This window comes from Coregonus clupeaformis, unplaced genomic scaffold (assembly GCF_020615455.1).
Source record: "Coregonus clupeaformis isolate EN_2021a unplaced genomic scaffold, ASM2061545v1 scaf3209, whole genome shotgun sequence".
NCBI lineage: Eukaryota > Metazoa > Chordata > Actinopteri > Salmoniformes > Salmonidae > Coregonus > Coregonus clupeaformis.
Window position 1 is genome coordinate 34,451 of NW_025536663.1, and position 14,295 is coordinate 48,745.

General features: G+C 40.7%; 1 protein-coding gene across 1 annotated transcript; it reads right to left on the bottom strand.

Moving 5' to 3' along the window:
- Positions 1-1,125: 1,125 nt before the first annotated feature.
- On the bottom strand, positions 1,126-5,072 carry LOC123489697. The gene is made up of 8 exons (XM_045220137.1): positions 4,861-5,072; positions 3,832-3,918; positions 3,450-3,485; positions 3,075-3,208; positions 2,518-2,654; positions 2,328-2,421; positions 2,112-2,211; positions 1,126-1,355 (listed from the first exon to the last, which is right to left on the bottom strand). Exons 1-8 carry the CDS (start codon positions 4,874-4,876, stop codon positions 1,126-1,128), a joined length of 834 nt encoding a protein of 277 aa, XP_045076072.1. The 5' UTR covers positions 4,877-5,072.
- Between the last annotated feature and the right edge of the window lie 9,223 nt (positions 5,073-14,295).

Below are 14,295 nucleotides of genomic sequence, written 5' to 3' on the forward strand. Positions count from 1 at the left end.
AGTAAAAATCACAACTTACCACAAAATAATGCATTTCAAATTTTTATTAACAGCTCAACTATGTCAGGCTAAAATATATTAAGAATACAAATCCCTTTTTAAAACATTGACCTTAGGTTTCCATAAAATGGCAATAGGGAACAACATACAAGGAGGAATCTGTCGTTCCATACTTCATTTGAACATCAAAAGGTTTAAAGTAACACAGTTCAGTAATGTTGATCACCTTTTTGAACCCTGTCTGGATGCATCCTGACCTTAAAGGCATAGTAATGGTAATCAAAACACACTGTTTCCATCAGTTTTCCACAGAGCAATACACAGTCATCTTTCACAGCAATAATTTTGATTTTACAAAATACAGGCATCTCAAATGCTACCTCAGTACAGATAATGAAGTCACGGCGGTACTCTGTACCATGATGTTTGATCCACTTGGCAGAAAACACACTGGTAGACAATACAGACCCACATTTTAAAGCAATCTCGGGACCTTCTTTGAGCTCACTAAGTGTTACCATCTTCCCCGAACCTAAAGTTAATCTTTCCTTGCTAAAGGACTCTCGATACATTGCCATACAACTTTGGTGCTTTTTGGCTAATGTTTTTGTTACATTTTTAAAGCTTTTTAATTGCTTCTTAAAAAAATTATGTTTAGCTTCATAACGCATGCACCACATGTGCAGAACTGGGCCGATGTTTTTATATTACGAGGGTAATGAATCATGAAGTGATGCTTTGGTAAGAGATTGATTGCAGGAAACAACTGCTTGAAGAGCTGATGATGATCAATGATTAAATGTTTGAGGTAAATGGTCATGCCTTCTGTAAGGACTGGGGAAAATACAATGTTAACAATGTGTAGAAGCAAAAGTAGAAGATGCCAGTGCTGGTCATCTGACTGTATTAAATCACCAAATAGCAAAGGCATATTACGTAATAAGCACCAAGACTGTATAGCATTCAACCCCAAATCATTACTTCCATCAAACAACTTTACTCTAGGTGGACGGTTTCGCTGCTGATTGTATCCATAGTCAAAAGCATGTATTCTACCAGCCAGTTGTTCAGCATTTAGGAATAACATAATTACCAAGCTTTTGACGTCTTTAAAAGCGTGGAAACTCAGACAGTATGTTGCTTGACTGCTGGGGGGTCGAGGATCATTTTGCGGCGATACACAAACGTCAGTTCCATTTTCTTCTTGATTGTGTCTGCATCAGCAGAATGTTTCATCAGTGAGATTGCTTTGTTGCACTCATCATCAGTCAGGGCAGTCTCTGGAACAAACTGGGATTCTCGTCTGACAGTCGGTCCTCCAGACATGTCTTCACCAGTTGATCCTTTGGCTGATTCTACACAACACGGGAAAATTTCAATCATGTCAAAAGTTTTAGTAGCCTGGCTAACTTTTAAAGGAAGTACTCCACTGTAAAATATACTTTTGAGCTGTAAACTAAATGATATGAATGATATGTTTGATGCTAGGGAGTGTGGCAAGCTGGTTTAGCCAAGGCCAAATGGGAAGAAGGCCAAATTACAGGTGTTGGCCATCTGAGGGGCAGAGGACAGCAAAGGGGGGGGTGGTTACATGATATATATGAATGTATATGGAGCGTGATAAAAAGGTGACCTTGAAATTGTGGCGTTAATGGCGACGCAAGGAAAAAATTTGGGTGCACCTACATTTTGTGCTGGTGCACCTAAATAAAAAAGTTAGGCGCACAAGTGCAACCAAGACAAAAAGTTAGTGTGGAGCCCTGCATCAATGCTGGTGTTAATATTGACATTATTTCTTCACAATTTATGAAATCTGCAGTTTGTGGGTTGAAAAATGTATGAAAATGCCATCTACTGGTTTAAATCACCCTAAAGTTTGCAAGGCCAGTTTGCCAGGGGTTGCCTCGACCAGTCAGTGTCGAGGCAACCCCCCTTATGTCACAGTCCTTTGTAGGTCTCTGATGCATATTTTCTTTAAATTTGCTAAGAGGGAGGGAGCTAGCAGAATTGAAGGATGTAGTTACACATTATACTATATGTCTGAGAAATAGTGCAACAAATGCAATTATTGATCTAGCAACTGTTTTGTTCCATACATTTTCCAGTATTACCTCCGAATGATGATCGCCTGTCTTTGGCGGTGCCTCTCTGAATAGTTTTAATCCTCCAGGCCAAGTACCCAGTTCCACTCTCGCCATCATAATAATGCTCCTTGAAGGATGAAAGGATAACAAAAATGGATACTTCATTGAAAACAACATGGTCTGGTAGGATTCAAAAACTTCCAATAATATTTAACATTACAACTATTACTGTGTGCAACTCACATAGCCATTCTTAGAGAATGGGTCACTGAGGTACGGGAATAAGGTCACTATTCCTTTGGCATACATTTCTTTCACCTGTCTGGGTGGAGATGTACTGCAAAATTGAAGAAGAAAGGATTGTGCAGTCATATTCACTTAGATTCAGATTTAGATTTACAGATTGAGAACACAAGGACTATTAACAAATTACCCATTCATTTCTGTCATGTCAGCTGCCAGCATGTTCACCATTTTGCGTCTTGTTTCATCCGTCAAGGACTTGGTTCGGTTGTATTCATTTATTATACGTTCCCCACCGGTTTTGTTGGTAAGAGCTGATTCCACCAACTTAAAACAAAATGCATAACAATTCTGCATGTTATGTCCACTGCAAATAAACTGGAAATAAACTAATATGATGTCAGAGGATGTCCCGATCCAATCTCAAAGATTGCAAGTGCTACAAAAATCCAATGAAAAAGCCAATAATGGTAAGAAACTCCCCTCCAGACAGCGACAATAACTTGAATGTACTCGAAGTGTGCACTGTATTATCAATAAATAAATAAAAGTATCTGATCAGGACTCAATATCAGCAGATACTTTTTTTAATCGGATAGGGCGCTTAAAAAAAACTTGATCGGGACATCCCTAATCAGGACTTCAAAAATGTTTTGAAACCATGTAATTTACAATGTATATTAATGTAATTTTAATTCTCTGAGAACAGATTCAAGAACAGAATTTAAAATGTCAGAATTGTCTTACTTGCTTGGCTTCTGTATCCAGCCTCTGGCGTTTTCTGGAGGGGCTATCTGAAATAATGACTGTATCCTCAGAGTCCAAGGTATCAAGGGATGATGGTTGGGATTGCTCAGAAGAGGCCACCATGGAGACAGATTCTAACCATGATTTTTAGAAGAAAAGAATTATATATAGTTCCCTCATAATCTAAGACACTTATTTAATAGACACCATGAACTTCATAAAACAAAGAAATAACGTATTCATTAATTAGTCTAATTAACTGAAACAAACCTGAGTCATATTTGATGGTTAGCACCCCAGTTGAGGGATCCTTTATAATATCCTCAAAAACATCATCATCCAATTCAGTCCCTGAACTGTCAACAATTTTCACACCTTCTGTTACAGCTGGGACACCAAACTTTGCAAATGCTAGAAAAAACAGGGATAAAAAGCTTGTGTAAACAAAAAGTAAATCATTATTTATATAATAATTTCACTGTGTACACCTACCTTACCCTATAAAATAGGTTTTAAACAAACACTATTAAGTGATTAAAATGTTTTTTTTGTAGCATCATAACTATACCTTAAGCAATGCATCCACAATTAAAGTGTAGTTACCAAGGGCAAAACAGAAGAAATTTAGACGTACAAAAATGGACCAGTTCCAAAAACCTGAGAACTTAACATGTCCCATCATTTTAGGAATATTCCAGTATATCAATTTTAAACAGCTAAATTCAGACAGTTATTACTAACATTGTCAAATTCTTACCTGCAATCAAAAAGTCTTTCAGATTTGGCTCAGTTATTCTGACAAATTTTTGGACATCTCCAAGTTTAGCTTTAAGCAGCATGCTCCCTGCAAATAGTATCAGTACAATTTCTCACAGTTAAAAAGTTGATGGTCTTATTTTAGCAGTATTTCCTCAAATATAAGAAAAAATATTGTTTCAAGCCACCAAAGTGCTGAGAAATGATCAGCACTTTTGCAGAAATGGCCAGTTAAATTGAAGTTACTGTCAAACACATTAAAAAGGATAACGTCTGATTTTCATCCTTGTAACATTAATGTTACCGCCTTGCCCGCACAATTACTGCAATTGTTGGGTCTTGGTATATTATAGAGTGTGGTCTAGACCTACTCTGTCTGTAAAGTGTCTTGAGATAACTCTTGTTATGATTTGACAATATAAATAACATTGAATTGAATAATGTTAGCTAAACGTTACACCATAAGTGTGTGCTAAGATAGTGCTTAAGTATTTTAACAGTACTGCTGCTGCTTTGAAACCCGAAAGTCATTTTGTATAATATCCAGGGAAAAAAATAAAGGCACACCGCTTAAGCAGTGTCCAAGGTTAATGTCTACCCGCCGTTAACATAATAAATCCATGCCACCCGCACATAGTTAGCCAGTCAAGCTAACGTAGCTAACTGTAGCTAGTTTAGCCAACTCCCCTTAGTCTTTGCTATGTTCCTGTAATATCTGAACGTTAACAAGAAGTACACAATCCCCCTCCACGTTGTATTAACATAACTTACAATAAATCGGGCTGACATTGTCTAGTTTGAACGTTATGTTCGTCAGTTAATGTTAATTAACGTTAGCTTAATACTGCTGGCACATGGACTGGACAGAAGTCAGTCACAACATGTTAACGTTAGCCTTTTTTAAAATTATACATTTTAAGACCTAAAACCAACTAGAGTGCACTGTTAGCAACGATATAAAGTAATTCTTAAATGCTGCTTCTGTTAAAATGACAAATAATGTGTGTATAGTCGCTTAGGAGAAACTTACCGCAGTCATTCCACATGAAGAAAATGGCGCCGTGAAAATGTGTGGTCCGTTTGAGACGAGTCGTAGGTGGGCGGAGCTTTCCAGAGTACGTCTGACACTGCGTCTTTTAACAACGTACTTTTTCACCAACACTGGGCGGTATCTTACTCCAACTGTTGTAGTAATAACTCTGTAAGAGTCAATGTACTTTGACACTGCATATTTAACACTATGGAATTTACTGTGTTCCATAGTCTATGTCACCTCAGTAACAAAGTTCCAAAAAAGAAATGAGGGTTCAAGAAAACATCTCTCTTCAATGGCCTCAGCTATTAGCCATATGATCAACAAGGTCAACTGCAGCACTAAAATCAAGAAGCAGCTCATCCACAAGTTTATCTTGGTCAAGTGATCTGAGCCATTGATCGATTAAATCAACGAGAGCTGTTGCAGTCGAGTGATCCTTACGGTATCTTTACGGTACGCATGCTCATAGAGGGATAAAATTAGCTGGATGTGTAATTATATAGGCCCAAAAAATGTAATTGAAGAGTAGGTGTCATTGATGTTTAGCATTTAAGTTTAATAAATAATTAAATAAAGAAATCAATATCAGCTGACTATAGAAAAGTTAAAATTATTGTTTAAAATTATGTTTGAACATTTTCTTATCCGTGTCTTTCCAGTTGATATAACCAAACAGACAACCTTTGTTGCTCAAGAGCGTCACACATTCCTCCATTCATTCTCTATCATATTCCCCTCCATCAAATTCCTCTATCATATTCCCTCCATCATATTCTCTCTATTATATTTCTCTCCATCATATTCCACTCCATCATAATACTCGCTATCATATTCCCTCTATCATATTCCTCTTTATTTTTACAGGGAATCCCAATTGAGACCAGTGTCTCTTTTTCAATGGTGCCCTGTGTTATATCAATTAACAATCCAAACAGCTTAAACAGATAAAATTACATACAGAGTAGAAAATATATAGAGCAAAATTATTAGAGTTGAACACATACATTTCACAATGAACAGGTCTTGTATTTAACCAGTTGAGCTGACAACCATTTTGCACTGTTTCACTAGGGCTTTAGTCATCAATCTAGCAAGAGGGAAATATTTTATTAATGTAGTGGTGTCCCTCCCCCAGGAAGCTACGACCTTTAGCTTTCACCTGGAATTGTTCATTTATGTCTGAGAAAAAAAACACTTTCCAAACCATATGATCTAGTACACAAGAAAAGTATAATACAACCTTCTTTACTACTTTGCCAAACATTTCATGACATTAGTGAGAGTCAAAATCTGTAAAATTTGTGAATGTCTAAATTAACATTTGGGCAATTTGACCAGTGTACATCACTCCTATAGACAATGAGAGATGGGCTATGTAAAGGTCTCGATTTTGTCGTTCTGAACAAATGTTTGACTTCCACACAAAAATTACTTCTTGACTTATTTTAGGTTTAAGGAAGTGTGTAGGTTTAAACTATTGCTTTAAAGGGAAGAGAGGGGGAGGAGGAGAGAGCGCGAGAGATGGGGAGTGGGAGAAAGAGGGAAGGAGGAGGAGGGGGAGGAGGTGGAGGGCAGCTGTGTCCGACACACCATACTTACACCTGCAACAGGTAGGCCAGGGGGCGGGACCTGTAGGTGAGACTCATAACATGATAAGGGGGCAGGTGAAGAAGGGGTGTTGCTGGAGTCAAGGAAGGGAGGGTGTTCCTACGAGCCCCCTGCCAGCGAGACGGGGAGCAGGGAGGAAGTCTGTCCATGGAGCATTTCTGGGTCATTGGGTCGCCTCCAATGAGATTAGATCACCCTCTACAATGTAAAGCAGTTTGAGTACTGGGGGGTTCTCTGTATAAATCCAAGGTGAAACCTCCAGGGGCTAGCCTTCTCTCAGCGGAGAGTCTGCTCTGGGCTGCCTGCGAAAGGTGCTCCTCTGTGGGAAAGAGGAGAGAACAAGAGGCCCCAGAAGAGATCTCCTTCTGGTAGTGATGGACAGATCAACTCTCCTTGTTATCTTCCACCTCTTCCTCTTCTTCTTGCTCGGCCTTCTTCCTCCTTTCCTTCTTACAGTCTTACAGTCCTTCTTACAGTCATTTTCTCCCTTTCCTCCTTCCTCTCCTCCCTCTTTCTCTTCCTCTACCTTCCTCTCCCTCCTTCCCTCTTGGTAAACCTTGTTTAGTCGAGCCAGATTGTGGATAGCTAGCCATGGTTTAGACCACTGTCGCTGTCTGGGTGGGGGATACAGGACTGGTCCACTGGACTCAGCTCACATGGGGAGAACCTGCTGCTGCTGCCACTCCCCCTCTTACCTGGGATGAGATCACGTTTGGAGGAAACCTGGCACCATCCCTACGGTGAAGCATGGTGGTGGCAGCATCATGCTCCGGGGAGGATTTTCAGGGACAGGGACTGGGAACACGCCCCATTCACATCGACGGGGCTGTAGTGGAGCAGGTCGAGAGTTTCAAGTTCCTTGGTGTCCACATCACCAACAAACTATCATGGTTCAAACACACCAAGACAGTTGTGAAGAGGGCACGACAACGCCTTTTCCACCACAGGAGACTGAAAAGATTTGGCATTGGTCCCAAGATCCTCAAAAAGTTCTACAGCTGCACCATCGAGAGCTTCCTGACCAGTTGCATCACCGCCTGGTATGGCAACTGCTCGGCATCCGACCGTAAGGCGCTACAGAGGGTAGTGCGTACGGCCCAGTACATCACTGGAGCCAAGCTTCCTGCCATCCAGGACCTATATACTTGGAGGTGTAAGAGGGAGGCCCAAAAATTGACAAAGACTCCAGTCACCCAAGTCATAGACTGTTCTCTCTGCTACCGCACAGCAAGCGGTACCAGAGTGCCAAGTCTAGGTCCAAAAGGCCCCTTAACAGCTTCTATCCCCAATTCATAAGACTGCTGAACAATTAATCAAATGGCCACCCGGACTATTTACATTGACACCTCCCCCTTTGTTTTTACACTGGTAATAGGAATCTGGATCGGTTTCCTTTTCTTTTTACCTTGCTTTTGTTATTATTATTTTTTAAAGTTTTCTTTTTACATTTCGTAAAATGTTATAATTACAAAAACATTTCATTTTAATTTCAATTTAGTAACATACTGTATCATTCAAATAAATATTATTATTTGTCTAATCACATTTTGCCAGCTAACTGGGTGGCAGGCTGCAATCAGTAGCTGTAATTAAGTACAGCAGCCACCAACCATCTAACGTTAATGCCTCGGATAATGAGGTTAGAAGAACAGCTGAATGGTCGGTAGCTAGCTGGCTCAATTACAGGTACTCTTAAGCGTGAAATAACATTGGAAACAACTAACCACAGTTGCTAAAAGTTACCAGTAGCTACCCACTAGCTAGCTAGCTTTGTTGGTCCAAGTGGTGGGTTAGCTAGCACTCGTGCTTCGCCGGGGTCCACCGAATAGAATACTTACCTACAATAATTACCTACAATAACCTACAATAACTACCTAAGTAAACTACCTATAATACCTGACTACAATACCTACATACAATCTAAATACATGGTTTAAGCTTTACTCAACAACATATAAGAAGCCAGCTTATCTCCTGCTAGAGAAAACACAACCTCTCCCGACAACCTCGAGGCAAGAGACCTTTCTCTCTTTCTCGTCATCTTTCAACTTCTTATTCAGTTCCTTATTTTTCTCTTTTTCCTCCATCTTTAAAAATGTGACTTTCTGCTTGAGGTTCATGGCCAGAAAGCCCACTCTTCCCAGGATGGTCTCTGCTCTCTCTGATGAAACCGTCCCATTGGAGCTCTTGGAATGGGCACGGTCCGCCTCACTCTTCAAACCCTCCCTCGGGCTCACCTCCTCCTTGACGCTCCTCTCTTCACTCTCAATGTCAATGCCTGTCCAATAATCCTAACAGGAAGACATTGACTCTAGATGTAATATTGTTCCAATGTGGCACATTCAATACACATTTGAGTGATCAACATACATTGATGGCCTCATGGGGCACACAATTTAGAGGACAGTAATTGAGGTAACTTGTTTATTTGTATCCCAAACCGATTTTGTAATAGCCATAGATGTTCTTCCTGGGTCCACACCAAACGTAATACAAATGTTAACCCTAGTAAGGGGGTGAGGTTTTATACTATGAGCATAGATTAGCAGGGTTGGGGTCAATTCAATTTCAATTCCAGTCAATTCAGGAAGTACTTAATTCAATGCTTTGAATTGAAATGGAACAGACCCCCAACCCTGTAGAGTAGAAGTGTAAAATAGGACACCTACCTTTGCCTTTTTCAGCGTCCAGGGCCTGGGTTCCTCATCCTCTGACCTGCATATGGAGGCTCTCACTCTAACAGGCGTCTTAGTGGCCATGCAGAGCAGAGGGGTTGCCAGAGTTAAGTTAGCATCTGGGACCAGCTGGTGAGCATGAGGGCAGCGATCCACCTCTTCACTAGTGCCCTTCCCTTTCTGCTCTGGCTGCTTGTGGTCCTTGTCATGGATGCATGCCAGGCTTGGAGGAAGTGCTAGGACAGGGCTTTTATCACTCATCAGTTCCTCTCTCTTGACAGTGGATGCAACTGCACTTGCCTCTGTGTTAACTGAGCACTATGTGGTGTCCTCAACTGTCTCCTCTGGCTGCTTGTGGTCATTGTTGTTGTGAATGCATTGCAGACCTGGAGGACTTTTATCATCCCAGGTGTAAATAGCAACAGTTGCCTCTGTGTCGACTGAGCACTTTGTAGTGCACTCAACTGTCTTCCATAGCGGTTTGTGGTCATTGTTGTGGGTGCAGGTCAGGATTAGAGGCAGTGTTGCAGGTGCAGGAGGACTTTTATCAGCCAAACACTCCTCCGTGTGGACAGTGGACACAGAAACGGCTGCTTCCCTGGCAACTGGACACTTGTTGGTGTCCTCTACTGCCTCCCCTGGCAGAGTGTGGACAGTGGAGACGGAAACGGCCGCTTCCCTGGACACTTGACTCTTGGTGGTGTCCTCTACTGCCTCCTCTGGCTGCTTGTGGCCATTGTCTAGAATGTGTGGCAACTTTGAAGGCAGCATTGGAGCCGGGCTTTTATCACCCAACAGGTTCTCTCCCTGGACAATGGATGTGCCTGCAGTGATCGCTGTGGTAACGGAGGACTCGGTGGCATCCTCTTTGTCTCCTCTGTCAGTTTGTGGTCAGAGTCTCGGATACATGGCGAGCTTGGAGGCAGTGCTGCAGGGTCAGGAGGGCTTTGATCAGCTGCCATGTCCTCTTTGAGGTGAGTGGACACATCATTGTTTGTTTCACTGATAACTGGACACTTGGTGGTGTCCTCTACTGCCTCCCCTGGCAGTTTGTAGTCAACTTCAAAGACAAGTGGCAGACTTGGAGGCAGCATTGGGACAGGGCATTTAGCTGCTGATCTGTACACTCCAAAATCAACAGTAGCTGTGCCTGCAGTGGTCTCTGTAGCAACTGAGACCTCATAGGTATCCTCTACTGTCTGCTCTGATGGCATGAAGTCATCGTCAAAGACTGTTGGCAGGCATGTAGGCAGCACTGAAGGAAGACTTCTAGCTGCCCATCGATTCTCTCCCTTGACAGTGGCTGTGGTAGCAGTGGTCTCTGTGGCAACTGGGCACTCTGTGGCTGAAACAGCAGGCTTAGAGGTTTCGAGGAAATTGAATGAATTGCCAATGAACCGCTGAGCCAGGGGGTGGGAGGGAGTAATGATAGAATCTGTCCTCTTCCTCAACATTAGATATTGCCACTGGAGCAACTGAGACCTCAGTGGTGCCCTCTACTGCCTGATGTGGCTGCATGGAGTCTTCGACAAAGAAGTGTGGCAGGTATCGATGCAGCATTGAGGAAAGATGTATATCTGTCCATAGGTCCTCTCGTATACCTGTAGATACATCTGCAGTGGCCTCTGTGGCAACTGGGCATTCAGCAGACTGGCAGGTTTCAGGGACAAAGTATGAAAATACAATGAACCGCTGTGCATCCTGGAGCGCGTATGGCAAATGGAGAGGGGGGGATGCAACATGGTAGGTATAGGCCTCTGATTGGTGAAAGCCAGTGGTGGGAGGGAGTCAATACAGGGAGCCATGAACTCAGTGAGAGGACAGTTGCTCACATCTCACACATTCTGCGTGAGAAAAGAAACAGACATGATGAAAGTGATCACATTCAGTACATACATACATACTGTATGAGTCAGCACTACTTACTTATACATCACAAAAAAATATATATATATATATATATATAGTGTCCTCTAAGATGCTCTGCACCAGTCTGTCCCAACCCTTGGTCCCCTAGCCAATGGGCCAGCTAAGTGTAAAAATACATGCCCCACACCCAGCATAACATTTGACATTTTAGCCATTTATCAGACGCTTTTATCCAGAACGACTTATAGTTAGTTAGTGCATTCAACTTAAGGTAGCTAGGTGAGACAACCACATAATCCTGATATGAGCGTCTATGATAGAACGGTTGTTTATTTTTTATGACCAGACAACCATAAGAACTGAGGACATAAATTCACTGAAACAGACAGACACGATACAACACATTTAGACAAGAACAGTTATAAGCATTGCCATGGTGTAGCCTAATACAAAAAGAAATAAGGACAAAACATTGTTAGCTTACATTCCATGGCATATGGAACATTTTGCCCTTACAATAACTTATATTTGCTTTAATTAATATTGTTAAACAGAACTCTTGTCGACTTTGTCAAAGTTGGTCTTGTTACCTCCTCAATCAGTCTTGGCATTTTCCTCGTCTTGAACCAAATCCTCTTCATCTTCTTCTCCTGATCCTTCTGGATCTGCAAAACCAGAGCCAACCTGGCTCCCAGCTCCATCACGTAGTCTGTCTAGATCGCCCTTTCCTCCAACCGACACTCACCCCTCCTCTGTGTCAGCGTTGAACCCTCCATGTCTTCCTCTTAGCTAACAATAACTCTGGAAAATACACAACGTTGTAGTAAGTGGGTGTTGCTAACCAAATAATAATGCATCTCTTTACAATGTGCACACGTTTTCTTCCCAGCTACTTACAATTAATCAAGTGAGAATCCTGATCCAGATATGTTTAGGCAATAGGCCTATCTGAATTACTAGTAAAAAGTTGGCTACTGGAAAAGCGACCAAGTTCAAATGAATCGATTTTGGCTGTTCTTATCATTTCGTGAACAATATCCTTCATGACATCATCATTGTGATGCAAGGCGTTGCCATGGCAGATGAAAAAGCACAACACAGACTTTAAAAAGCAAACTTCAGGGTCTTTCTGTACCTTACTATTGAGCCTTATTCAACCCCCTCATGTAGCTCTACTCCATATTGGGCCTGGTTCTCACAAACCACACTAATCACTTCCATCATATCATTGAAAACACTGTGTTTTGGGTAGAAAATGACTCTATATCCATGCAGGACCTAACTTGTACAGTTTCATCTATTTTAAAAACCAAGGAGGTAAAAATGCCAGTCTTCTCTTTGAGTGCCCTTGAGTGCACCTCAATTTAAAGAGGTCTATCAATTCAACCATTTGAAATGGATGTCCATTCAATTAAGAACATATTATTCTTATTAGAAATGAATCAGCTACAAATTAGGTAGGCGTACTTGTTTTTTTACACAACCTACTCTTTTGGTACATATTTATTGAGATAATTGATTACAACATATGTTGGTGATTAACACAGAGAGAGGTTTTTTTCTGTCATCAATAGAATGCATTAGCCATTAGGCTGGCTCACTACAATTGTAACATGACATCTCAGGTGTCAGGATGAAGCATTTTCTCACAAAAAGAGGACTCAAGCAAACTATCTCTCTTCAACAGTTTCACTAGTCATGTTAGGTCTACTTAAAATGTCACATTCATACACAAGTAATTTGAAAATAAGTTATACTACTGAAACACATTCACAATAAGTTATATTACAACCTACCTCTGAAGTAAGCAGTGTGTTCTCTCACTAATGAAATAGGACATTAATAATTTGTCAGTGGTTAGTTGAATCAGTCTCTTTGCACTGTTCAGTTTGTCTGTGCAACAGGTAACCTTCCAGAATCGGAATCTTGTGATGTCACAATGGAGTCCCCATTGCCATGGTTACCCACAGCAGCTTTCATGTGTTATCAAATGCTGGCACAATTTAGTTTATTTATTTTAGATTTTTTGTACCTATGCAGCACAGTCATACCTAATATATACAATGAATCCATATAACCTAATTTTTTATTAAAATAAAATGCTGTAACTCATGTAAAATGGTTGACCATTCAAACGACATGTGTTTTGCCTAATTAAAAGTCTATATGTTTTAGATATCATAAATAGCAGCCAGGCTTACTTAGGTTGTTTGTTCGATCTCAGCCTACCACTAATGCCAATATTTTTTCATCATCATCATCATCATCATCAATGAAATACATAGGCTACCTTACTACAGTAAAACAAGTCTTCCATAGTCTATGTCACCTCAGTAACAAAGTTCCAAAAAAGAAATGAGGGTTCAAGAAAACATCTCTCTTCAATGGCCTCAGCTATTAGCCATATGATCAACAAGGTCAACTGCAGCACTAAAATCAAGAAGCAGCTCATCCACAAGTTTATCTTGGTCAAGTGATCTGAGCCATTGATCGATTAAATCAACGAGAGCTGTTGCAGTCGAGTGATCCTTACGGTATCTTTACGGTACGCATGCTCATAGAGGGATAAAATTAGCTGGATGTGTAATTATATAGGCCCAAAAAATGTAATTGAAGAGTAGGTGTCATTGATGTTTAGCATTTAAGTTTAATAAATAATTAAATAAAGAAATCAATATCAGCTGACTATAGAAAAGTATTGTTTAAAATTATGTTTGAACATTTTCTTATCCGTGTCTTTCCAGTTGATATAACCAAACAGACAACCTTTGTTGCTCAAGAGCGTCACACATTCCTCCATTCATTCTCTATCATATTCCCCTCCATCAAATTCCTCTATCATATTCCCTCCATCATATTCTCTCTATTATATTTCTCTCCATCATATTCCACTCCATCATAATACTCGCTTATCATATTCCCTCTATCATATTCCTCTTTATTTTTACAGGGAATCCCAATTGAGACCAGTGTCTCTTTTTCAATGGTGCCCTGTGTTATATCAATTAACAATCCAAACAGCTTAAACAGATAAAATTACATACAGAGTAGAAAATATATAGAGCAAAAATTATTAGACTTGAACACATACATTTCACAATGAACAGGTCTTGTATTTAACCAGTTGAGCTGACAACCATTTTGCACTGTTTCACTAGGGCTTTAGTCATCAATCTAGCAAGAGGGAAATATTTTATTAATGTAGTGGTGTCCCTCCCCCCAGGAAGCTACGACCTTTAGCTTTCACCTGGAATTGTTCATTTATGTCTGAGAAAAA